Source organism: Mastigoproctus giganteus, chromosome 12 (genome assembly GCF_048544385.1).
Source record: "Mastigoproctus giganteus isolate SK-2022 chromosome 12, ASM4854438v1, whole genome shotgun sequence".
Lineage (NCBI taxonomy): Eukaryota > Metazoa > Arthropoda > Arachnida > Uropygi > Thelyphonidae > Mastigoproctus > Mastigoproctus giganteus.
Window position 1 is genome coordinate 143,656,273 of NC_143586.1, and position 27,568 is coordinate 143,683,840.

At 38.6% G+C, this 27,568-nt stretch overlaps 1 protein-coding gene across 3 annotated transcripts in view; it reads right to left on the bottom strand.

The window, feature by feature from the left end:
* The window catches only part of kmr (pleckstrin homology domain-containing family A member kramer), a 666,551-nt gene that overhangs the window by 345,687 nt on the left and 293,296 nt on the right, over window positions 1–27,568 (bottom strand). For all 3 annotated transcript variants that reach the window (XM_090386565.1, XM_090386564.1, XM_090386566.1), the window contains exon 9: window positions 108–170. In XM_090386565.1, the coding sequence (XP_090242691.1) occupies window positions 108–170 (63 nt within the window). The remainder of the gene's footprint in view (window positions 1–107; window positions 171–27,568) is intronic.

A 27,568-nucleotide genomic window follows, 5' to 3' on the forward strand; every position in this document is an offset into this window, starting at 1 on the left:
TCAAATCATTAAAAAGTTTCATATTTTTATGTCTATAATCCAAACAGATATTATAAAGACAGTGACATGCATATTAATTATAAAACTTATGGCATTCTGCAACTTACCTTCATCATCAGATGAATAGTTCTGATGGCTTCTATTTAAAGATGATGATGAGCGATGATGTTCTATAAAATATAAATAAATTATCATTTATTAGAAAATAATATATAGAAATAAAGAGGAATTTAGCTCAATGCTTTTTTGTAGAAAAACTTCACCATGACACACTCCTGAATTCAATCAGAAGTAAAATTATTACTTAATGGCTTCCTTCCCTCAAAGACATATGAATATCCAACATATCCGCGATCAATAGTCAAGATCTCCCAACCCGATAATCAAGATCTCCCACACATAAGTCTGAGTGCCCGAAGACATTATGTATAATAATAAAATCATTAAAAAGATTGTGGCGTATAAAAGATAAAATCATTAAAAAGGTCGTGGCGTATAAAAGATAAAATCATTAAATTAGTTAAAATAATTTAAATCAATTTTGAAGTAACATGAAGTAAGTTAGTAGGAAATTCTAAAACATTCGAGATTATTTAATATCTTGGTGCATAGGTGCAAATGACCACGAATCCAGTATGAGAAATGAGCAATGTACATTAATGGAATTCTAGTGTAATTTGATTTCCAGAGTTTCTGTGATTAATAATTTTGTGTAGTTCCTTTGTATGCTAAGTATTTCGGACTTGTCGAATAAAAGGTAAGCTGGAGTCATCGTGGAACAAGTAAATACATGGACTGTGTTAGGGTAACTAAGAGTAGGAACAGGTGCATGTATACTTGCACATACATCAATGCTAGAAGTATAGTTAATAAATTTGATGAGTTTGAAGCGCTCGTCAAGACATCAAAGGCGGATATTGTTGAGATATCAGAGACGTGGTGTCACACAGATATAAGCAGTGCAGAATTGGAATTTGGGGAGTATAACATGTACAGAAAGGATAGGTATGACAGGAAGGGAGGAGAGGTTATGCTGTTAGTTAAGAAACACATAAAATCTAAGGAAGTGCATCCAACCGACATTGGTGAACAAGGCAATGTTGAGTCAGTGTGGTGTGACAATAAGCACTGGAAAAAGGGAAAATGAAAGTAGGTGTGTGTTATAGGCCTAATGACTCTGATGAGTATAATGAACAATTGTGCCTAAATGGATATCAGAATTAATGAATTAATTAGTCTCGTGGCGGAGCAGAAAAATGCATGGGATGCATATTAATTATCAGAAGACTCAGAAGCCTACAGCAGATATAAGCTAGTCTGTAATCAAGTCACAAAGGAGACAATTTTTTTCCTAATCGCCCCCCCCCCAACAAAATTTTAAACAAGAAAATACTTTATACTACTCTTTTTATTTAATGAGCCTGATGCTTCTTAGCTAAAAGTTTAATGTTCAGTATGACGTTAGTAAGTTTCATTCTAATGTCTCCTCTTGAACATATATCAATTCTGTTTCTTTTGTTAATATTTTATTTACTGAACTAAATGCACTTTCAACCATAAAAGATGGAAAACAAAGAAATATTTTGGCCATTTCAGACCACATTGTTGGATAAAGAAACTGAGTTGTTTTTGATCCCCACAACTCAGCCATTCCACCCTTTTCGAATTTCAAATATTTCCAGTTTTTCAGTGAAGGCTTTTAATACTCGTTTGCAATCTATCACCATAATTAATTTCCCTTGAAGTTGAAGCGATACTTCGTAAAGCTTTTTTAAAATTCCAAGCCATATAGTATATGTTGTTTTAGTGTTTCTGATCTCCTTTGCTAAATCTGTGTCTCCTTTGCTTTCTAAAAAACTAATTATCGTATCAAAAAGGTTTACAAATCTTGTTAAAGTTTCCTTTAGAAAACAATCTTACTTCTGTATGTAAAAGAAGCCTCACACATTGTTCATCATTATCAACACAAAATTTTCTGAAAAGGCAATCATATTTGCTAATGTGACTTTATTTTATTGGTGGCTCTGTACAGAGATATTGATAAAGAACTGGACAAATATTTTTTGGAACCAGATGATGTCGGTGCACAATGCAGTGTATTACAACAACTTCAGAACATACTTCCTTTAGGTGGGCTATAAAGCCTTTGTCTTCCAACCATGGAGGTAGCACCATTAGTGGCACAGGACATCAAATTTTCCAATGGTGCTTGTTTTTCATTAAAACATGTTTTCACAGCAGCAAAAATATATGCTCCAGTACAGTCAGTTTCTATAGATTTTACAAACAGCATCTATTCTTGCAATTTACAATCATCATTGAAATAACGAATGTATGCCATCGGAAGGGCCTTATTGTCAGTAACTGTGGATTCATCAATCTGAATAGAAAATTTTCCGTTTTCAGTTTGTCAATTAGCTGCTTTTTCAATGTTAACTGATATCTCATCAATTAGTCTTCGAATTGAATCGTTGCTCGATGGCACTGCTTTTAAATGTTGGAAGGATTTTGATGCATCATGGTTGAAATTACAGTCTTCTAATGAGGGTCGTATAACAGTCTCAGCAACTGTATGAATACTACATACAGTTGCTGTTTACAGTTTTCGCAATGATTTCTGAAATTTTATAACATGCAATCATTACACCATCATTTGTTTGTGTGTTTTCTTAAATAAGGAAGCAACAGTGTTATGTTGCTCAAAATTTTGTTTTAAATTTTAAAAATATTCGATATGTTTACCAGCTTTATCAGGATGTTTCCTTTTTAAGTGATTTAAAAGTCTTGATGGTTTCATATCCTCATTTGAAAAAGAACTATTACACATAAGACACATGGGTGTCTTGAGTCGAATGGGCTTTCAATAAAACCATAAGCAAGATATTCATTCAAATACTGTTGACACTTTCTTTTCAGCACTTGACATGACTGATGATGTGTTGAATAACTATAAAGAATTAAATAATAAAATATAAACTATTTTTATTTAACTCTCATAGCCCATGTCACTCACAAAAACACTGAGGATATCAAAAATAACTTTCACAAGGAAACAATAAATCAATACTAATTGTAACTTAGAAAGTAGAAAAAATTGACTGAAACATTTCCTCATCCCATCCATGCCTCATATATTAACCAATGAAACAAAAGAATAAATAAATAAACCATGCCCACCACGCCACCGCCAAGGTCGCAACTGTCTGAAAGGCACAAATGCCAGGATTGCGGAGGCATTACCTCTGAAAACACTTATGCATTTAATGCCTATGTAAAGGTGGTTGAGTTAAATTACTCCCACTATCTTCCTTTTATCAAAATTTCTCACTCACTCCTAATATAATATACCCATATGCCAAAAATCAATTGACTCAAGGAAAAAGAAAAGCCAATGAGAGAAATTAAATATTAGGGAATAGGATGTAGTCGGGTAGGGTTGAACTTTGGAGGGCCACAAACTATTGTAATACCCATGATTTTTTTCGCTCCATTGAGAATCCCTGCTCTAGAAGGAAAGGAATGAATCAGATTGGTCCAGTTAACACAGATGGTTCAACTCCTGATGATCCTGCCCAGGTAGCTGATAAACTGAATGAGTATTTTGCATCTACATTCACACATGAGGAGTTATTCAAGGGAATGCCAGAAGTTTATCAAACTCTAATAACAGAGAGCTAAGTGATTTTGTAATAACTGAGAGCAAAGTGGAGGATAAATTATTGAAATTAAACATAAGGAAGGCACCTGGAGTGAATGGGATCTATCTTCAATCCAGTTATATTAAAGGAGGCAGCAAATGAATTAAGTGAACTCTTAGCCATAATTATGAGAGCTTCCTTGGACTCAGCAGAGGTCTCCATGAACTGGAGGTGTGCAAATGTATCTCCAATTCACAAAGGGGATTCCAAAGGTGACATACGTAACTATATAATATACCCAACTATATAATATAACTTCTGTTCTGGTGAAAATAATGGAGTCAATGGTGAAAGCATTGCAGAATCATCTAGACAAGACTGCAGTAATAGTTAAGACACAGCATGGGTTTGTTAAAGGGAGGTCTTGCCTGACCAATTTGACTGGATACTATGATGAGGTCACAAAGGAACTGGATTCAAAAATTAATTTTGCATCCAGCAAATCAGTCATCCCCTAATTTGCGTGGGGTTCCGTTCTGGGAAAACACTGCGCAGCCCAAAATGTAGTTCATATGACATGAGGGTTTCGTACACACAAAAGGTATATTTCGTACACACATGAGGGTATATACACACAAAAAAAAAAAAAAAAAAAGTGCAAAAAAAATTTAATTGAAAAAAACTTGTCTTCATTCGGTAAGAAAAAAAGAAAAAAAATTAGATGCATGTAAATAAAATTAATCTTGCTAATACAGTAAACCCCCACTATTCGCGGTATCTGTATTCGCGGTCACTGATTTAATATAAAATGAAACTTAAAAAAATGTGAATTTTAAAGCGCCGTGAACATTTTCCACCATAAAAAAAACATGGGCGTGGCTAAAATTATCTTTCCCAGTCAAAACAGCGCTCAGTGGGTGGGGGGGAGAGGGGTGATAAAATCGCGAGCATGTTTCTCGCTAATCCATGTTCAGCATGTGTTATGCGCTTGTCATGGAAGGTTTCGTCGTTTCTTTTAATTTTATGCTTATAAATTGAATAAATTTATCAATTTATAAATTGATATGCTTAGAAAAGTTATAAATTTATTCAATTTATAAGCATATAAACACTGCAAAAGCAGTGTAAAACAGACTTTTTCGAGTGTGTTAATGGAAGAAAGTGACTTTATTGTGGACAAATTCTTTCTAACGCGTACAAAAATATAGCTACGAATAACAAGAGATATGTGAAAATATCAAAGGTGATGACATTAGCAAATAAAATCGAGTTATTAGACAAAATTTCTAATGTTGAAAGTGTCTCCTCAGTGGCAAAACATTATAAAATCAATGAGTCAACGGTACGATCAATCAAGAAATTGAAAGAAAAAATCCGCCGTAGTGTCCATGAAAACGTGCTAATTGCTTCAAAAATTTGCTCTGTAACTCGTGAAGTTAAATTAGAAAAAAGGAAAAACCTTTAAATCTGTGGATAGAAGACCGAACTCAAAATAAAATTCTGTCAAGTTCACTCATCATCTGTGAAAAGGCAAAACTCCTTTATCAACACTTTAGCGAAACTGGTGATAGCACTGGCGGGATAAGTGTTTTAGCTAGCAAAGGCGCTGGTTTGAAAGATTTGTTTGAAATTTCTAATAAATATTACATTTAATATTAAATTGTTTCTTATTTTCATTTCGATGCCATATGCTTGCATTATACTGTCTTATACATATGCTTGCATGTACTGTCTATGTACATAGCCATATTATGAAGGTACATATAATACATACATGGTCCTTGAGGTCACAGACATTCTCTCAGATATGACAGACAAGCTGTACTTGCTACCTGGAAGTCTAAAACGCTGATGGAACTGATATTCGGGTGACACTCAAGTCAAGTGGACCCAATTTCGGCAGAGACGGGACAGTCTGTGACAGCCAAATCCTCTGCTTGCACCTTCACGATGGTGGAACTACAAGTAATCCTGGGTATAACCTCCATGCACAAGTACATGGTGGGTGACCACCCAGGTGTGAACCAACGTAAGCAGGGGTCGAGGTGTGGCGCCCACACCACATGGAGGAATGCCGCCCCTCTATGTTACCAGGCAATACTAGGTGGTAGATGACTCTCATCAAACGGTGAAATACCACCACATTGCTTATTGGAGGCTTGAAGTGGTGGAACCCATGTTTAGTCTGTAGAGATACGTTCCAGTCAACACTTCCCTATCTCTTCCATCATGCAGTATGATTGATGACTTTTGAGGTTATGATGAACGTCGTGGCGAGATCCAATATTCCTTACATTTCGAGAGTACAGCTCTAAAACGATGTTCGCAGGCCGGCCGCTAGTTAGTACACCAGACCGAACCTATTGGTAACTCTCTAGGAGGCTTCCAGATCAGCTACTGTATAATCTTGCTACCTCTACTCTGCCAGATAGTGACTGGAGGGAGTCTGAGTAGTGTGTATGCGGGGAGCATTGCCAAGGCCACGTTATGTCAAGGATCTGGGTATATTCTTACCACGTTTACGCCATATCCAAAAATTTCATTACTTCATACAGCATGTTCCACCCACTCTTTCTTACTATTCAATACACCGTGAATTGTCAAACTAATAGAGCAAGTTTATCTGCGAAAAGATCTAAACCTCCCAAGGACTTCCTAATTCATTTCACAAATATATGTGGTCTTAATTCTAATCTCAACGATGTCCATTTCCACTTGCAGTCTGCCAAACCCCATGTACTTTTTCTGACAGAATCTCAGTTATCGGTTGATTCAACTACTGTTCATCTCAGATGTCCAAATTATTCGCTGTATGATTCCTTTCGCCTCAAAGGTGGTACTTGTGCATATGTCCGTTCTGATATTCCCTGTCAGAGACTTGGCAATTTGGAATCTCCTCTCTTTGATCTTCTCTGGCTTAAAATCTCTCTACCTCATTGTGTCAAATTCATTTCATCTGTTGTCTCTACCGTTCTCCCAACTCCACTAATCACTTGTAGCTCTTTGACTTCCTCTCTTTGCAACTTGACTTTCTCCAGTCCAACATTCCTAACAGTGAGGTAATTTTCCTTGGTGATTTTAATGTTCACAACTCCAGCTGGCTTCCATTTTCTAGTTACACCGACCCAGCAGGTCGAGATGCTGAGGCTTTTGCAATTACTAATGACCTAGCACAGATTGTTCATTTACCTACAAGAATACCAGGCAATCCTAATCATACAGCCAATACGCTTGATCTTTTTCTCACAAACAACCCTTCTAAGTACACGGTCGAAGTGAGAGGTCCTTTAGGCACTTCAGATCACAACTTGGCGATTGTCTCTTCTCCAATGGAACCTTTATCTCATGGCTATTCCCAACCTCGTGTTGTTTGGCATTACAAGAATGCAAAATGGGATGACTTGCGAGACTTCTTTTCTTCTTTTCCTTGGTCGAATTACTGTTTCAAAACTTCTGATGTCAATGTTTGCTCAGATCGTGTCAGTGAAATTATTCTTGCAGGAATGGAATCCTTTATCCCACACTCCACTTTAAAATCTCGTCCCTTATCTAAACCTTGGTTTTCCAATAAATGTGCTAAGGCTGTTCAAGAGAAGAATGTTGCATATCGTAATTGGCTTGTTTCTAATTCTTAAGTTTCATTTTCTGCCTACACCAAATCAGTCCAAAGTTTGGACTGATTATTAATCAGTCCAAACTAGAGTTTGAACAGGCTAAGAGTAGAAAACTTGCTTCTTGCCCTAATGGTAGCCGAGCATTCTGGTCTCTTGCCAAAGCTATTGGCCGCAACTTTTGCCCATCTCTGCTCCCACCTCTGTCCAAACCAGATGGTTCTGTTGTCACTTCAGCCAAGGATAAAGCTGACCTGCTAGCATCCCATTTTTCTTCAAGCTCATGTATTTATGACCTTGGTAAAACACCTCCGACCATTCCCAACACGCTCCATTCAATGCCTCCTGTGGTCTTCCGTCAAAAGGATATCAGAAGGATTTTGATGAATCTTGATGCTAAGAAAGCTCCAGGTCCTGATGGTATTTCTCCACTTGTTCTCAAAACCTGTGCTCCTGAACTTACTCCTATTCTTGGCCACCTTTTTTCCCTTTCTTATTCCAAAGGCGTTTTTCCTTCTGCTTGGAAATTTGCTAATATCCAGCCAGTTCCCAAAAAGGGTGACAAATCCCTCCCATCCAATTATCGTCCCATTGCAATTACTTCTACTCTCTCTAAAGTAATGGAGAAATCAATTAACCGCCAACTCTTAAACTACCTAGAAACCTTCCGTCTGATCAACGATCGCAGTATGGATTCCGTCAGTGTCGATCCACTGGTGATATTCTGGCTTTTGTTACCCATTTATGGACTAATTCAATGGAACGGTTCGGTGAAACTCAAGTAGTTGCTCTTGACATCTCAAAGGCTTTTGATCGTGTTTGGCATAAAGGTCTTCTAAACAAGCTTCCATCTTATGGTTTGCCAACTGTTTTTAGTAATTGGTTATCCAGTTTTCTCTTTGATCGCTCACTGAGGGTGATGGTAGATGGCTCTCTGTCTTCTAACTTCTCCACTAATGCCGGTGTCCCCCAAGGTTCAGTTCTTTCCCCCACTCTATTCCTTTTGTATATCAATGATTTTCTTCCATTGACTGGAAATCCTATCCATAGTTTTGCCGATGATAGCACATTGCATTCAACTTTCCATTTTGAGAAACCTTGTCCTGCTCAATCAGCTTCAACTTCTCGAAAATCTGCTACCAATTCCTTAAATGCCGATCTTCAGGTAATTCTCCAGTGGGGCAAAGACAACTTAGTTGATTTCACCCTTCTAAAACTCAGTCTTGTCTTATATCTCGCAAAAAGGATTCTTCTGCTCCTATTCTTATCTTTAGTGACACTCCGATTTCTCGGCAAAATGATATATCTCTTTTGGGGATTACCCTGACTTCTAATCTCTCTTGGCACAAGCACATTACAAATATTGCTTCCTCTGCATCTAAAAAACTTGGTTTTCTCTTTCGCTCTCGGCGTTACTTTTCTTCCAAACAGCTGCTCACTCTGTATAAATTGCAAATCCGCCCTGCCATGGAATATTGTTCCCACATCTGGGGTGGTGCCCCCAAAACCTCTCTCAGGCTTCTTGATTCCATTCAGAAGAGGGCAGTTAGGTTAATTAATGATTCATCTCTAACAGAGTCTCTCCACTCGCTTTCTCATAGACGTACTGTTTCTGGTTCATGCCTCTTCTACAGATACTTCCATGGGCACTGTTCTTCTGAACTGGCTTCTATAATTCCCGCCCTCTCTTTCAAAACAGTCCAAACACGTGCCGCCACCAGCCAACATCCATTTACTGTCCAACTTCAAACACACAGAACCAACTTTTCATCTTCCTCATTTATTCATTCAACTGCCGTTTTCTGGAACAACCTTCCTTCATACGTATTTCCTGAAAATTACAATCTACACAAGTTCAAGTCGAATGTCAACAAATATCTTCTTTCGTCTTCTCAACCTCCAACCCAAGCATGGTACTAAGTACTATAGGTTCTAATACCTCTCGTGTTTGGGGTTCACATAAAAAAAAAAAAAAAAAGACAAAATTTTAGACTAGTTTTTCTTATATATTTCATACTTTGGAATGGAACCCCTTTATTACTATAGGAGCCATAACTCAGTATTTGCGTTTTCTGTATTCGCGGCATTTCTTAGGAACATAACCTCCGTGAATAGTGGGGATTTACTGTACCTCTAGATTTTTAATATAAATTCATTCCTTCTTTGTCATTGTTCATCAACCGGTGAAATAACAGCACTTTGCTTATTGGAGGCTTGAAGTGGGGAAACTCATGTTTAGTCTCTAGAGCAAAGTTTCCGGCATCCCCCTACCCCCATACTTCTCCTTGAACCCATGCACGGTACTAAGTACTATAGGTTTTGATACCTTTCGTGTTTGGGGTTTTTATAAAAAAAAATAAATAAATAAACTTGCAACGGTGTCGTGCACTTTTTGAAAATAATTAGTTAAAATTGTTTTTTTATAAGCATGCTGTTTTTCTCTATAAATTTTCTCCATAAGGAACTAAAGCTAATGAAAATTTCTGCAAAACTTTTAACTCCTCTCCAAATTAATATCCATATCCAGAGCTTCTTGACTAAGCTGATCTGCAAGTCTTTAAAAACCCAGCTAGTCTCTTTGTGGTCAAATTTTTGTGTGCATCTTCTTCTTCACATTGCGAAAAAATATTGTCACTGATAATTGTTCTCTATGAGATTCAAGGACTTCTGTGATATCTGTTGGTTCCAGTTCTTCAAATCCCTCTCTGCTAATCATTTTGCCAATTCTCACAATCTCAACTTCCTCTGGTATTTCAACCGTGGCTTCTTCAGTGTAGGCACCTCCGTAGCCAGATGGGAAGGAGCAGCAGTACACAGCACACGCTTCTTGATTAAACCGGGGTTTGAGTCCGTCACCACCAAATACGGAGGATGCGGAAAAGTCAGGGAATCACCACCGCATATCCTGGAGCAATATGGCCTTAGTTGCTAATGCACCTAAAAACCAAACAACAACAACAACAACAGCTTCTTTAGTGCAGCTTTGTGGCCACAGCTTTTTCTACACTGCATTCATTGCTGAATTCTTAACTTCACCCCATGCGAATTAAATATTTTTTACAGCATCAAGAATGTCATACTTTTGCCAATAATCTCAAATTGAAAGACTGCCTTTTCCATCAGTAGCTTCTACCAATTGTAAAAAAGATCTTCTAAGGTAATAAAGTTTAAAGGAATCTACAACACCTTGGTCTATCGGCTGAAATTAACAAACTTGTATTCGCTGGAAGAAATTTAACTTTCACATTTGGGTGCAGATCAGATAAATGTGCAGGATAACTGGCCACATTTTCAAGAATGAGCAAGATTTTGAATGCTATATTTTTCTTCACGCAATATCTTTTTATTTCAACACAAAAGCAATTTAAAAACCAATCCTCGATTTTAGCTGTCATCCAGGATTTTTTGCTCGATTTCCAATGAACTGGTAAGCAGCTTTTTGATATTCCTTTTAAAAGAACAAGGATTTTCTGATGTAAAAATTAGCTGCAGTTTACACTTAAATTCTTCTGTGTATTGCCACATAACAAAAGAGTTAACCTATCTTTTCCAGCATTGAAACCTGGGGCGGTTTTCACATACGCTACCAAAAAAACCCGGTGTCATCAGCATTAAACACTTGACTTGCTAGATAGCCCTCAGTCGCAATTAGTATTAGTAGAGACATGATGCAAGAAAGCAAGCTTATGCAGCATCAGCCAAAACAAAAAAAAAAAAAAAAAAAAACTGCTCCCATTTCACCCCTCCGTTCGTTCCAAATACTAATCCAGCACTTTAACCAGTGCCTCCATTAATCCAGTTTAGACATAAATTTATTTAGGCTATCAACTTCCACAACAAAAGATGGAAGTCTGTTCCACCAATCAATTACCCGCTGGCTAAAGGCAAACTTCCACACATCTATCCTACGACCATCCTTCCTCAATTTGAATTTCTGCCCTCTCAGGTGATTATTCTGAGCAAGAGGAAGAATCCCATCAGCATTCAGCATGCTCAAACCATTCAAGGCTTTATACATCTCAATCAGGTCACCTCGCAGTCTCCAAACACTGTAATCTGCAAAACTTTCTTCGAAAGAGCAACCCTTTGTTCCATTCACTAATCTTGTTGCCCTTCTCTGTACTCATTCAAACAGCTCTACATCCTTCTTAAAATGAGGCCTCCAGACCTGTATACAGTATTCAAGGTGTGGCCTGACCATTGCCTTATACAAGGGGATAATCGTCTCCTTATACCTGCTATAAAAATTCCTGTATATCATTGACAAGACACCATGAGCTACTCTTGCAGACTGTCTGCACTTCTCAGAAAACTTCATATCTGTCTGCACAATTACCCCCAGGTCCTTTTCATTCTTTACCACTGTCAGTGTAGTACCACAGAGTTGATACTTTACTCTGGGGTTACTGCTTCCCATATGTAGTATTTTACATTTGTCAGTGTTAGACTTCATTTGCCAACTCTCAGCCCATCTCCTCAACTTTTCTAGATCCTGTTGCAGCAGAATACTGTCTTTAGTGTCCTTAACAACCCTGCAAACCTTCGATCGTCTGCAAACTTGAACTTTAAGCCTGATATACCAAAATCAATATCATTTATAAATTCAGAAAACAATGGACCCAACACTGAACTCTGAGGGACTCCACTAATAAAAATAGTCCACGAAGAGCAGTGTTCATTGATTACCACTCTCTGTCTTCTCCCACTCAACCATCCCTTTATCCATAGCAGCAATTTGCCGCCTATGCCACACTGCTCCAATTTGTGCAGCAGTCTTCCACGTGCAATAGTATCAAAAGCCATTCTAAGATCCAAATAAATGATATCAAAGTTATTCCGTGCATCCAATTCCTTTGTGAGCACATCATAGTATCCAATCAAACTGGTCAGACAAGACTTCGCCTTAACAAAACTATGCTGTGTCGGAGCTATAACTGAAGTCTTGTCTAGTTGATCCTGCAGTGCTTCTTTAACCAGTGCCTCCATTAATTTTCCTGGAGCAGATGTTAAACTAACAGGTCTATAATTACTTGTGTTGCCCTTTGTGAATTGGGGTCACATTTGCACATCTCCAGTCCATGGTACCTTCTCTGAGTCCAAGGAAGCTCTCATAATTATAGCTAAGGGTTTGCTTACTTCCTTTGATGTCTCCTTTAATATAACTTGATAGATCCCATCCACCCCAGGTACCTTTTTTTTGTTTATCCTCAACAATTTCTTCTCAACTTTCCTCTCAGTTATTACAAAATCATCTAGCTCACTGCCAGAGTTTAATTCACCTCAGGCATTCTCCTCCCCAAATAACTACTCATGTGTTAATGTAGATGCAAAATACTCATTTAGTTTGTTAGCCACCTGAGCAGGATCATGAACAGTTGATCCACCAATATCCAGTGGACCAATCTGGTTGGTCCACTTCTAGAGTTTACATAAGTAAAGAACTGTTTGCTGTTTTTCTCATCCTTTGCCATGGGATACATATAAATTAATGTTGCCCATTAATTTATATGTATCCCATGCATTTTTCTTCTCTGTCACATGTCTCATTAGTTCATCTGACATCCATTTAGGCCTAAACCTTAAACAATATTTCTTATTTGGTATGTAAAGCCTAGTAGCTTCCAAGATTAATTCTTTGAATGCTTCCCATTTTGAATTTGCTGTTGGTAACATCATCCCACAGTATAGAATGTTGGTCCCACAGTATAGAATTTAAATACTGTCTCCTTTACGAAAGCAAAAACCCTTCCCTTTACCCTTGATTGTAGTTACCTCTTTGAGGAAATCCCACTTCAGCACACTGTGATCACTGCCACCTAGTGGTTCCTTTATCTACAGATTCATTGCATGAATAATTACTACTGATAATTAGATCAAGAATATTACTACCTCCTTGCCTCCTGAACAGGCTGAGGTAGAAAACAATCATCCAATAAATCCACAAAAGCCTTGCTAGTGTGTGAGTGACCAACCCACAAATTCCAGTCAACATCCGGAAAATTAAAATCCCCCATTACAAGACCCTCTGATTTAGCATTAGCATTAGTAGAGGCATATGATGCAAGAAAGCAAGCTTATGCAGCATCAGCCAAAAAAAAAAAAAAAAAAAACCCCACTTCCACTTAACCCCTCCGTTCGTTCGAAATACCTGTCCAGCTAAGCCTTAAATTTATTTAGGCATCAACTCCCACAACAAGGGATGGAAGTCTGTTCCACCAACCAACTACCCGCTGGCTAAAGGCAAATTTCCGAACATCTACCCTACATCTGTCTTTCCTCAATTTGAATTTATGCCCTCTCAGGTGATTATTCTGAGCAAGAGGAAGAATCCCATCAGCATTGAGCATGCTCAAACAATTCAAGGCTTTATACACCTCTATCAGATCACCTCGCTGGTGCCTAGTCTCCAGACACTGTAATTTACAAAACTTAAGCCTTTCTTCGTAAGAGCAACCCTTTGTTCCATTCACTAATCTTGTTGCCCTTCTCTGTACTCGTTCCAGCAGCTCTACATCGTTCCTGAAATGTGGCCTCCAGACCTAAAATGTACCTTAAGCTTTCCTGAAATTAAAATCCACCCCTCTCCCACTCTCTCTCTCTCTCTCTCTCTCTCATTTCCAGGTGACACTATGTTTCCATTATTCCTATAATAATAAGAAAATCGCACTTGCTCACCCATTCTATTTGCATGTAGAGGCTTTTATCACAACTTCTTTTCTATAGATTACTCCCACTCTCATTATACCTTTGCTTCCAATTAACTCACACCACACAGATTCTAGCATATATAACTTCTGAATCTGCAAAGCTTTTGTTGTGCTCAGGCAGCTCTTGATAAGAAGCATGACCCCCCAATAAACTGTCTATCCTGTATCTCTGCTCTTCGTGGCCAAATGTTATTAGTGGAGCTTCCCCAAGGTTCGGTGCTGGGCCCATTGCTGTTTTGTGTATTCGTCAATGATATTGATGAAGGTATATCAGGATTAATGTCCAAGTTTGCAGATGATACAAAGGTTGACAGGGTTGTTAATAACAGTAAAGACATTATGCTACTGCAATAGGATCTAGATAAGTTGGGCAAATGGGCTGAGAAATGGCAACTAAAGTTTAACATTGACAAATGCAAAGTACTGCATACGGATAGCAATAACTCAAGAGAAACGTACCAACTGTGTGGTACTACACTGAGGAAAGTGGAAAGTGAAAAAGACCCGGGGGTAATTGTGCAGTCAAATATGAAGTTTGCTGAGCAGTTGAGAGGAAAGGAAATTTGCTTTTCTGCTGTCTACAGGCGGAAATTTGCCTTTAGACAGCGGGTGGCTGATTGATGGAACAGACTTCCATCTTTTGTTGTGGAAGTTGATAGCCTAAATAAATTTAAGGCTGAAAATGTGTTGTCTTCTGGACAGGCTGTTGTTGTTATTTGGTTTTTAGGAGCATTAGTAACTAAGGTCATACTGCTCCCGGGATATGTGGTGGTCGTTCCCTAACCTTACCACATCTTCCATATTTAGTGGTGACGGGCTCGAACCCCGGTCTAATCAAGAAGCGTGTGCTACGCACTGCTGCTTCTGCCCACCTGGCTACGGAGGCGCCAGCTGGACAGGTATTTGGAACAAATGGAGGAGTGAAATGGGAGGGTTTTTTTTTTTTTTTTTTTTGGCTGATGCTGCATAAGCTCGCTTTCTTGCATTGTATGCCTCTACTAATGATAACGCTATCCTTCTGAAGACAAACATACAATACTGAAACTCATCATCACATATTTCAGAAGATACCACATTTCCATTAGCCCCATATTATGTCAGCATTAGTTGTCCTGATCTCTGTCATTCATTACAGACCATTACATCAGTCAAGTCTGATGTAATGCTCTCCTTGCATGCCCATTAACATACCACCAATGACTTTGATGTCATCAAAGATATTCCACTGAGGGGCACTATACTGAATTGCTTTGAGTAGTATCTTGGTGGTTTTATAAGTCTCCTTTAGATGAATGGAGTGGATGCAGCAGACATAATAGGGCTGTCCTAACCAGGACAACTAATGCTGACCTAATAGTGTCTGCAATGAATGCTGACATTCATTGCAGAACATTATATCAGTCAAGTCTGATGTAATGGTCTTCAGTGAATGGTCGGATGTAATGTTCTCCTTGCATGTCCATTAACATAGCACCAATAACTTTGATGTCACCAAAGATATTCCACTGATGAGTACTGTACTGAATTGCTTCGAGTAGTGTCTTCAGGCAGCTCTTTATAAGAAGCGTGACCCCCACTATCATGTCTATCCTTCTAAGACAAATATACCATACTGAAACTAATCATCCCCTATTTCAGATAACACCACATTTCCATTAGCCCCCTATTATGTCAGCATTAGTTGTCCTAACTGGGAGTTTGAATTCACTTATTTTACTGATAACACTCCTGACATTACTGTACTAAGTCTTCTTGTATAGTTTACTACTTTGATGCACCCCTTCAAGTTATTCAGGCTTGTTTTCCTAGCATTGGCTTCCTATTTGTTTTAAACATTGCTACCCTCAGAACAACATCGTGTAGATATTGGCTGTTGCGGCAAATAATAACTCTAGTGCAAAATGTTACTTTGACTGATATCATCAAATAAACAAAATTCTCTATTGCCCCTTTTCTCCCCTAACTAGCAGTTTTCCTGAATCTTTAAGGTACCCTCAATGATATTAATAAAATTCTTTGCATCACCTTTGTTCAAATGCATCCTGTTTCTACCAAATAGATTCCTTCAACGTAAAGTTATGAGCCGCACTAATAAAATTCCCCAGCTGAAAAGACGTTGCAAATTCCCTTTAGTTTCTGGTTAATCCACGAGGCCTTCAAAGCACATAGTACCTCTCCTCATGTGAGGACAAAATTGCAGACATGTATACATTGTGACCTAACTCGCAGCATTTTTTCAGCACGTCCTATATTTATCCAACAAATCACCAGTTCATATGTGCTTATTATCAACAGTTCCCATACTATAATGATTTTGAACATGTCAGACAGTGTCTTCTGACATCTTGACTGTTATTTCTAGTAAGATGCTAGTAAGTTGACTTGCTGATTATTCATGCAGGTTGGTGTACTTTGCCAGATGAATATACATGTTTGATGTACTTTGTCAGATAGTAAATTTACAGGTTTGATGTACTTTGCCAGATGGAAAATTCCTTGGACTTGAAACCTGTTTCCTCTTGACTGAATATGGTCTGAGGCAGCGTTTCCCAAACTGTGTTTCGTGGCGCCTCCGTAGCCAGGTGGGCAGGAGCAGCAGTGCGTAGCACACGCTTCTTGATTAGACCGGGGTTCGAGCCCATTACCACCAAATACAGAGGATGCAAAAAGGTCAGGAAATTACCACCGCATACCCCGGAGCAATATGGCCTTAGTTGCTAATGCTCCTAAAAACCAAATAACAACAACAATAGTGTTCCATGAGATGTGAACAAGTGTTCCGCGAAAATCCATAATTAATAATTAAAAAAATAAAATAAATAAATTTTGCATATTTTTAGCATACACTACTTTTGTATCATTATAATTTTTAACATTATTTTTTTCGGTTATTAATATACTGGAATAGACTAATAATCAATTAGACCATGGAACACTATTTTGGCGAGCTTTGCATAGAAAAGGATGCGTGGAGGTATGAAAAAGTAACAATGTAGTGGTCTAATATGCCTGCCATTTGTATGCAATTCAGTCTGGAGAACATGGGTTGAAGGAGAAGGGGAAGCAAACTGATATCATAACTAAACTCACTTCCTTGTATACATTTTTTTTTGATAATTATCAGTATTTCAAAATATTATTATTAAAATAAATGACCGTGGATTTATGGTTGAAAAAAGCAACTTTAAAATAAGAATTAAGTACTTCTAGTATTGCAACTGTGGTCGATGAAAACAAACACAATATTGTCATACTTCAGAGTGAGGATGAATGATTGCAGCCTTTTGTTCCCCAAAAATATGAAATGAAAAAACAGGAACCAACTAATAAAAGACCAAAATGAAAATATGATGACAGTTATTTGAATTTTGGCTTTACATGTGTTGGAAATAAAGATGCTCCTGATGCATAGCGTGTCGTATATAATAAAATATTAGCAAATAGTTCTTTGGCTTCCACTAAACTTGTGTTTTGTAAGTGTTCTGTAAATATATTGTGAGATGAAAAGTGTTCCACGACTAAAAAAGTTTGGGAAATGCTGGTCTGAGTTATAGGCTTAATAAGCTGAGCTTGGCTAAATCCAGTCTGTGCACTCACAAATTCCAGATTTAGCCAAGTTATGCTTCATTCATCAAGTTCTGCTTCAATCATTATTCACCAAGTTATGCTTCATTGTGGCCTTTTTGCTAATTTACACCTCATCTAAACTCTAGTTCTACCTCTCTCTCTAAAGGAGAGGGAGAACCAGATGGTACCAACATCTGATAGCAGCCTTAGCAAGGATAACCTTGTCTTATTAACCCAAATGTTAATAAGACAACCTGAGTGTTCATTTTGGTTTCTCTCAGGAATTTCAACGTTTTAATAGTTTTATTAAATCAGTTTTTTTTTTTTTTTTTTTTGTAAGAAAGCAAACATGCTAAATATTAAGAGGTCCATCTCCTCAGTGGTAGGGATGAAACTTTGCAACAATGGATGGCACAAGGTATCATTCCCTGCCATGGAGACTGATGGCCATGCCCCCCCAGAACTTGACCATCTTGAATTAACATTGCATGCAATAAAGCGATGATGTGAAATTGCTATTTTCAATATCAATTTACTCTGTTATATTTGTGTGCACTTTGCAATTATGAGTCTCAGTTTTAAGTTATTTGTGAATAATACCATTTTATATATGCACATAGGCTCCATACCAGGTGGCATATTAGGACTTAAATTGCCTAAAGTGAAGGGAACACCCCCCCCCTCCACTAGTAGTTCCCTGAACCTTTAAGGTATCTTCAATGATACTGACAAAATCCCTTGTATCACCTTTGTCCAAACGTATTCTGTCTCAACAAATCAGATTCATTCCATAAGCATGGATCATGCTGATAAAAGTTATCCCCAGAAGGCTTGCCACTCAAAGCCCAGAGCCACTCAAATCTTGAATAAATCTACAAGGCTTTGTTTTCAACATATAGTTTTCATCATGCCTAGACAGAACTGGAGACTCATACATTCCCAGAATTTTTTCAGCATGGTACTATATTTATCGTCAGTTTATGTGTGATTATTATCATTAGTCCCCACAACATTAATAATGCCTTCTTTACTCCACCTAAAATCTGACAATCTGTTGGTTATATCATTCATTTTTGATCCTGGCACCACATCCTGGTTGTAGTCCACCTAAAATAGAACTCATTTCCCTGACAAAGGAGTCTCCCAATACAAAATTCTCTTGAACCAGAGGGACGTGTACTTGGCTGGTACTGTGTACTATTCTGTTCTTGAGCACAATTTAAGCATACTGAGAGAAGTGCCAGAAGTTGGTGGAGTCCTCAATTAGCAGGTTTTACTGTTCTGTGGAGGATGGGTCCGATTTTAGCCACCAAATTGTTGGTTTTGGCTTGTTTGTAGTGCAGGGCAGTCATGGAGGATGTCATAACTTCAGCAGAGCCAAATGAGCAGTTAGAACCCAGGAGAAGTGCCAAGACATATAAATGAGCCACATACAGTATGAAAAACAGTTTGGTAGTAATAGTTGCAAATGATGCAAGAAAGCATGCTTATATAGCATTAAAACAAAAACTTCACCCATTCATACCCTCTAATAATTTGTCTAGTTCTTCCTAGAATTTATTCAAACCATCCACTTCCACAACAGATGGAGCCTGTTCCAACAATCAACCATCTGCTGGCTCAAAGCAAACATCATCCATGCATCTATCCTGCAACCATCCTTCCTTAACCTAAATTTATCCACCCTCATGGGTATAGTCCCAACAAGAGGAAGAATGCCATTCACGTTCAGCTTACTCAATCCATTCAAGACTTTAAATACCTCAATTAGATCACAGGTGCTTAGTCTCTAGACGCTGCAATTTGCAGAACTGAAACCTTTCTAGATAAGAGCGCCGTTCCCTTCACCAATCTGGTTGCCCTTTAAAGCAGATCTACATCCTTCCTAAAGTAAGGCTTCCAAGACCTGTATACAATACCCAAGATGTGACCTAACCATGGCCTTGTACAAAGAGCCAATACCCAAGATGTGGCCTAACCATGGCCTTGTGCAAAGAGATAATCACCTCCTTATTCCTATGAGCTATCCTGGCAGCATATCTAATCAGAGAATTTCATATCTGACTGAAAAATAACACCCAGGTCTTTTTCATTTTCCACTACCCCGAGTGTAGTACCACACAGTTTATCAGTTACTCTGGGATTACTCCTACCCATATGAAGTACTTTGCATTTGTCAATGTTAAACTTCAACTGCCATTTATCAGCCCATTGGCCCAATTTTCTTAGATCTTGTTGCAACAGCTCACCCTGATTACTGTCATTAACCACTCTGCCAAACTTAGTATTATCTGCAAACTTTGATGTTAAGCCTGATATAAGTTCATCAATATCATTAATAAAGATTGAAAACAACAATGGGCCCAGCACTGAACCTTAGGAAACTCCACTGATAATAATAGTCCACAAAGAGCAGTGCCCATTGATAATGACTCTCTGTCTTCTACCACTTAAATCTCTTTAACCATAATAGTAACTTGCCTTTAATGCCAAATTTCTCCAGTTTGTACAACAATCATTTATGTGCAACAGTATCAAAAGCCTTCCTGAAATTCAAGTATATGAAGTCAAATTTATATATTTTTTTTCCAGTTCCTTGGTCAGTGCATCATAGTAACCTACAAGATTGGTTAGACAAGACCGGCCCTTGAAAAATCTGTGTTATGATTGCAGTATAATTACATTTCTGTCCAGACGGTCCTGCATTACTTCTTTAAACGACTCCATTATTTTCCTGGAACAGACATTAAGCTAACAGATTTGTAATTATTCATGTCACCTTTTGATCCCCCTTTATGAATTGGGGATACATTCACACATCTCCAGTCCATAGGAACCTCCCTTTAACAAAAGCCTCTCTCGTAATCATGGCTAAAGGCTTGCTTACCTCTCTTAATATGATTGGATAGATCCCAACCACCACAGGCACCATTTTTATGTTCATCTTCAATAAGTCCTCTTCCATTTTCCTTTCAGTTATCACAAAGTCATTAAGTTCCCCACTCGAGTTTAATAAACTTCTGGTATCTGCTCCGCTAAAGAATTTTTCATGTATGAATGTAGATGCCAAAGTACCTATTGAATATGTCGACAACTTGAGCAGGATCATCAACAGTTAACCCACTGACATCAAGTGGTCCAATGTGATTCAATCCCTTCCTTCTACTCTTAATATAAGCACACAAGTCTTTCTGCTTTTCTTTGCATTTTTTGCCACATACTTCTCATAATCTGCCTCAGCTTGCCTGACCTCCTTTTAACTTGATTACAGACTAATTTATTATCTACCATAGGCTACTGAATCACCTGATAATATATATATGCATCCAATGCACTTTTCTTCACTTCCACTTGTCTCAATAGAAATAGGTGCATGTATACTTGCGTGTACACCAATGCTAGGAGTTTAGTAAATAAATTTGATGAATTTGAGGTATTGCTCAAAACATCAAAGGCAGATATTGTTGGGATATCAGAGATGTGGTGTCACACAGATATAAGGAATGCAGAACTGGAATTTGGGGACAACGTCTACAGAAAGGATAGACTGTATAGTAAGGGAGGAGGGGTTATGCTATTAGTTAAGAAATACATAAAATCCAAGGAAGTGAAGCCAATGGACATCACTGGACAGTGCAGTGTCGAGTCAGTTTGGTGTGACATAAGCATTGGGAGATCAAAATTGAGAGTAGGAGTGTGCTATAGGCCTAATGACTCTGATGAGAACAATAAGGAACTGTACAGGGAAATAGAGTGGGCCAGTAAATCAGAGAGTCTTATAATGGGAGATTTTAATTTCCCAGATATTGACTGGAATTTGGAGGCTGGTCACTCACATACTAGCAAGGCTTTTGTGGATTTATTGGATGATTGCTTTCTACATCAGCATGTTTGGGAGGCAACTAGAGGGAGGAATACTCTTGATTTGATTATCAGCAGTGATTCTTCATGCATTAAGAATCTGCAGATAAATGAACCACTAGGTGGCAGTGATCACAGTGTGCTGAAGTGGGATTTACTCAAAGAGGTAACTACCATTAGGGGTAAAGGGAAGGGTTATTGCTTTTGTAAAGGCGACTACGATGGACTGAGACAATTTTTAAATTCTATATACAGTGGGACCAACTGATGATGATGTTACCAACAGCAAATGCAAAATGGGAAGCATTCAAAGAACTTATCTTGGAAGCTACTAGGCTTTACATACCAACTAAGAAATATTGTTCAAGGTTTAGACCTAAATGGATGTCAGATGAACTGATGAGGCATATGGCAGAGAAGAAACATGCATGGGATACATACAAATTAACACATGACACAGAAGCCTATGATAGATACAAGTTGATCTGTAACCAAGTTACAAAGGAGGTTAGGCAGGCGAAGGCAGATTACGAGATATCTTTGGCAAGGGATGCAAAGAAAAACAGCAAAGAGTTCTTTACTTATGTAAACTCTAGAAGGAAGGGGATGAATCAAGATTGGTCCACTTGATATCGATGGGTCAACTGTTGATGATCCTGCTTAGGTAACTAACAAACTAAATGAATATTTTGCATCTACATTCACACATGAGGAGTTATTTAGCGACTGGAAAGCCAGAGGTGTATTCAACTCTAGCAGTAAGCTAGAGATTCTTGTAATAACTGAGAGTAAAGTGGAGGAGAAATTGTTGAAGATAAACACAAGAAAGGCACCCGGGGTGGATGGGATCTTTTCAGTTATATTAAAGGAGGCAGCAGAGGAAGTAAGCAAACCCTTAGCCATAATTATGAGAGCTTCCTTGGACTCAGGGGAGGTACCCACAGACTGGAGATGTGCAAATGTGACCCCAATTCACAAAGGAGGATCAAAGGCTGACACAAGTAAATATAGACCTGTGAGTTTAACTTCTGTTCCAGGAAAATTAATGGACGCACTAGTTAAAGAAGCACTGCAGGATCATTTAGACAAGACTTCAGTTATAGCTCGGACACAGCATGGTTTTGTTAAGGGGAAGTCTTGCCTGACCAATTTGATTGGATACTATGATGCAGTCACAAAGGAACTGGATACAGGGAATAACTTTGATATTATATACTTGGATCTTAGAAAGGCTTTTGATACTGTTGCACATGGAAGACTGCTGCACAAATTGGAGCAGTGTGACATTGGAGGCAAATTGCTGCTGTGGATAAAGGGGTGGCTGAGGGGGAAAAGACAGAGTGGTAATCAATGGACACTGCTCGTCGTGGACTAATGTTATTAGTGGAGTCCCTCAGAGCTCAGTGTTGGGTCCATTATTGTTTTCTGTATTCATAAATGATATTGATGATGGTATATCAAGCTTAATGTCGAAGTTTGCAGACGATACAAAGGTAGGCAGGGTTGTCAAGGACACTACTGACACTATGCTGCTGCAACAGGATCTGGAAAAGTTGAGCAGATGGACTGAGAGGTGGCAAATGAAGTTTAACATTGACAAATGTAAAGTACTACACATGGGAAACAGCAACCCCAGAGCAACGTATCAACTCTGTGGTACTACACTGACAGGGGTAGAGAATGAAAGGGACCTGGAGGTGGTTGTGCAGGCAGATATGAAGTTCTCTGAGCAGTGCAGACGGGTGCAAGAGTAGCTCGTGGTGTATTGTCAATGATATATAGGAATTTTTCTAGCTGGGATAAGGAGGTGATTATTCCCTTGTATAAGGCAATGGTCAGGCCACACCTAGAGTACTGTATACAGGTCTGGAGGCCTCATTTCAAGAAGGATGTAGAGCTGCTGGAATGAGTACAGAGAAGGGCAACAAGATTAGTGAATGGAACAAAGGGGTGCTCTTACGAAGAAAGGCTTAAGTTTTGTAAATTACAGTGTCTGGTGACTAGGCACCAGCGAGGTGATCTGATAGAGGTGTATAAAGCCTTGAATGGTTTGAGCATGCTCAATGCTGATGGGATTCTTCCTCTCGCTCAGAATAATCACCTGAGAGGGCATAAATTGAAATTGAGGAAAGACAGATGTAGGATAGACGTGCAGAAATTTGCCTTTAGCCAGCGGGTGGTTGGTTGGTGGAACAGACTTCCATCCCTTGTCGTGGAAGTTGATAGCCTAAATAAGTTTAAGGCTCAGCTGGACAGGTATTTTGAACGAACAGAGGGGTGAAGTGGAAGTTTTTGTTTTTTTTTTTTTCTTTTTTTTTTTTGGCTGATGCTGCATAAGCTTGCTTTCTTGCATCAAATGCCTCTACCAATGCTAATACTAATGCTAATAGTTCATCTGACATCCATTTAGGTCTAAGCATTGAACTGTATTTCTTCATTGGTATGAAAAACCTTGTAGCTTCTATGATTACTTCTTTGAATGCTTCCTATTTAGAGTTTGTTGTTTGTAACATCATCAGTCTTTCTCACTGCATAGAATTTAAAAACTGAGACCACTGCAGTTGCCCTTTTGAAAGCTAAAACCTTTCCCTTTACCCATGACAGTAGTTATGTCTATAATTAAATTACACATTACTACACTGTGATTGCTGTCACCCAGTGGATCTTTTACCTGCAGATTCTTAATGCATTTAGAAGGGTTGGTTGACACTGCTCTTCGTGGACTAATGTTATTAGTGGAGTCCCTCAGGGTTCAGTGTTTGGTCCATTGTTGTTTTTCTGTATTTATAAATGATATTGATGATGGTATATCAGGCTTAATGTCCAAGTTTGCAGACGATACAAAGGTTGGCAGGGTTGTTAATGATACTAATAACAGTACACTGCTGCAACAGGATCTAGAAAAGTTGAGCAGATGGGCTGAGAAGTGGCAAATGAAGTTTAACATTGACAAATGTAAAGTACTACATATGGGAAGCAGTAATCCCAGAGTAATGTATCAACTCTGTGGTACCACACTGACAGTGGTAGAGAATGAAAAGGACCTGGAGGCAATTATGCAGGCAGTTATGAAGTTTTCTGAGCAGTGCGGATGGTCTGCAAGAGTAGTTCATGGTGTCTTGTCAATGATATACAGGAATTTTTCTAGCAGAGATAAGGAGGTGATTATTCCCTTGTATAAGGCAATGGTTGGGCCACACATTGAGTACTGTATACAGGTCTGGAGGCCTCATTTTAAGAAGGATGTAGTGCTGTTGGAACGAGTACAGAGAAGGGCAACAAGATAAGTGAATGGAACAATTAACATTTTCCAACCAATTAGCGTTTGGTTGCTACAACAAGATTAGTGAATGGTTGCTCATACAAAGAAAGGCTTAAGTTTTGCAAATTACATTGTCTAGAGACTAGGCAGCTGCGAGGTAATCTGACTGAGATGTATAAAGCTTTGAATGGTTTGAGCATGCTCAATGCGGATGGGATTATTCCTCTTGCTCAGAATAATCGTCTGAGAGGGCATAAATTCAAATTGAGGAAAGACAGTTGTAGGAGAGATGTGCGGAAGTTTGCCTTTAGCCAGCGGGTGGTTGATTGCTGGAACAAACTTCCATCTGTTGTTGTAGAAGTTGATAGCTTAAATAGATTCAAGGCAGAACTTGACAAAGATTTGGAGCGAGTAGATGAGTAAAATAAGGGTTTTTTTTTTTTTTTTTGGCTGATGCTATATAAGCTTGCTTTCTTGCATCATGTGCCTTTGCTAATGCTAATGACTGCCGATAACCTGATCAAGAGTATTGCTTCCTCTGGTTGCTTCTCTAACATGCTGCTGCTGAATCTACAAAAAGTCTTGCTAGAATGTGGAGTAACCAACCTACAAATTCCAGTCAATGTGTAGAAAGTTAAACCCACTTATTATCAGACATTAATTTACCGACTCACTATTTCTCTGTATAGCTGTTCGGTATAAACCTCACAGTCATTAACACACCCCCTATTCAAAATTCTGTTTTTTCAGTGATTAAATCATACCAAAATGACTCCACATTGCACTGATCACCCATGGATGACTGGAAGCATTGCCTTAGATTTAACATGCTTCTTAACCAAGAGCATACTCCCTCCTGCCCTGTATACATTGTACTTGCCATATTCAAATTCAGTATCGCTTATGTCTAAGTGACACCATGTCTCTGCTATCTCTACAATGTCTGCATTTGATCACTTAATCAGTACTTCAAATTCAAGTTTTACAATGCTCCTAGGATTAATGTACATGCAAGTATACATGCACATGTTCTTACTCTTAGTTACCCTAACACAGCCCATGTATCTATCAGGGGCGCCTCCGTAGCCAGGTGGGAAGGAGCAGCAGTGCGTAGCACATGCTTCTTGATTAGACCGGGGTTCAAGCCCGTCACCACCAAATACGGAGTATGCGGAAAGGTCAAGGAATGACCACCGCATATCCCGGAGCAATATGGCCTTAGTTGCTAATGCTCCTAAAAAAAACCAAATAACGAATAATAATAATAGCCCATGTATCTGCTGGTTCCATACAGCAGAGCTTGAAATCCCCCACACCTTGCTTTCCAGGATGCTGCATTTTCCAATAGAAGCAGTGCAAGAATCATCTTCACCGCTTCCTGCAGCTCCGGTTAATATATTAGTCTGTGTATCCCTTGAAGCTAACAGTTTTCCAATCCACGTATCACTGCCTCAATAGCATCAGCAAATATTCTTGCATCCCTTCTATTTAACTGTACCCTATCCCTGTAAAAACAGTCATTCCTGTTAACAAGCAAAGACCACGCTGAGAAAAATTCTACCCCATGAGCCTTGCCCAATCCCAGCACCGAACTGATTGACAAGGCCCTTAACATGTACTCCTCCTATTGTGTCATCCCCTTATCCCAGCTAGCAAAATTCCTGTATATCGACAAGGCACCAAGGCTACTCTTGCAGCCTGTCTGTGCTGCTCAGAAATCATATCTAACTGTACAATTACCCCCAGGTCCTTTCGATACATTATTCTGGGGTTACTGCTACCCATATGCAGTACTTTACATTTGTCAATGTTAAACTTCAGTTGCCACCTCTCAGCCCATCTGCTCAACTTTTCCATATCCTGCTGCAGTAGTGTACAGTCAGTCCTCGTATAGCACGATAGTTGCGTTTCTAGAAACCCTCGTGCAATGCAAAATCATGCAATATAAACAACAGGCCCTATGGGAAAAATAGGGTTAGGTGCCGACCACCCAAGATTGAACACACATTTGTAACCAAAACATTACCAAACACAATAAATAATGGTAATAAAATACTTACGTATTTTATTACGATTATTACATAATAAAATATTGCTAATGCCTTTGCTTCTATCATAAGCAAACTTGTTTTTTGTTTGATTTTCTATCCAAACAGATGACAGCTGTTCCATCTCTTCCAATTCTTTGTGTCTTAATCTAATGGATTTTAATTACACTTTGAGTTGTTCCTGCTATGAAATTTGTTTTTATTTTCTCTGCATTCTTTGTAATTCTCGGGGTTGCCTCATTTAGGTCTGTAGCACGTGCAATATTACATGGTCTTTCATTTCGCTCAAAGCGTTTCATAATTTCATATTTTTTCTCTATCCACAGAGGCGGACTGGCCATAAGCCTCCCCGGTGTGATTTTGGCCATAAACGCTAGTATGAGGCCCCTACAAATTTTCCCGGGTAAGAATTTTTGACCCAGTCCGCCTCTGTTTATCGATATTGCTTTTCTTTTTCTCTCTGAATCTGCAGTGTCTTCACCAGGACGCTTCCTTTTCATGAACCTTTTAAGTATTTTACTCATTTTTAGGGAATAAAGCACAATTACACAATGAGGAGGCACGCTTGATACACATAAACAAAGCTGCGTGCATGTAGCAACTGAATAAACAACTCCATAAGGGCAGAGATACACTATTAACACCTCACATTTTACTAAAGCACATTTCTAGGGGTTACTACCATAAAACAATAAAAACAATTTCCAGTTGCGTTCCTGCTAGTGGAATCTGTTATAAACTGGTAGTAAACTCGATCTAATTGCATTTGCAATTATACTGATAGCTGGAATTGTGTTGGTTTTTACGTTATTATGGTGAAATGTGTTTCCCCTTCACTGACATAAAAAAACAAATACATTTTCGGAATCTTCTC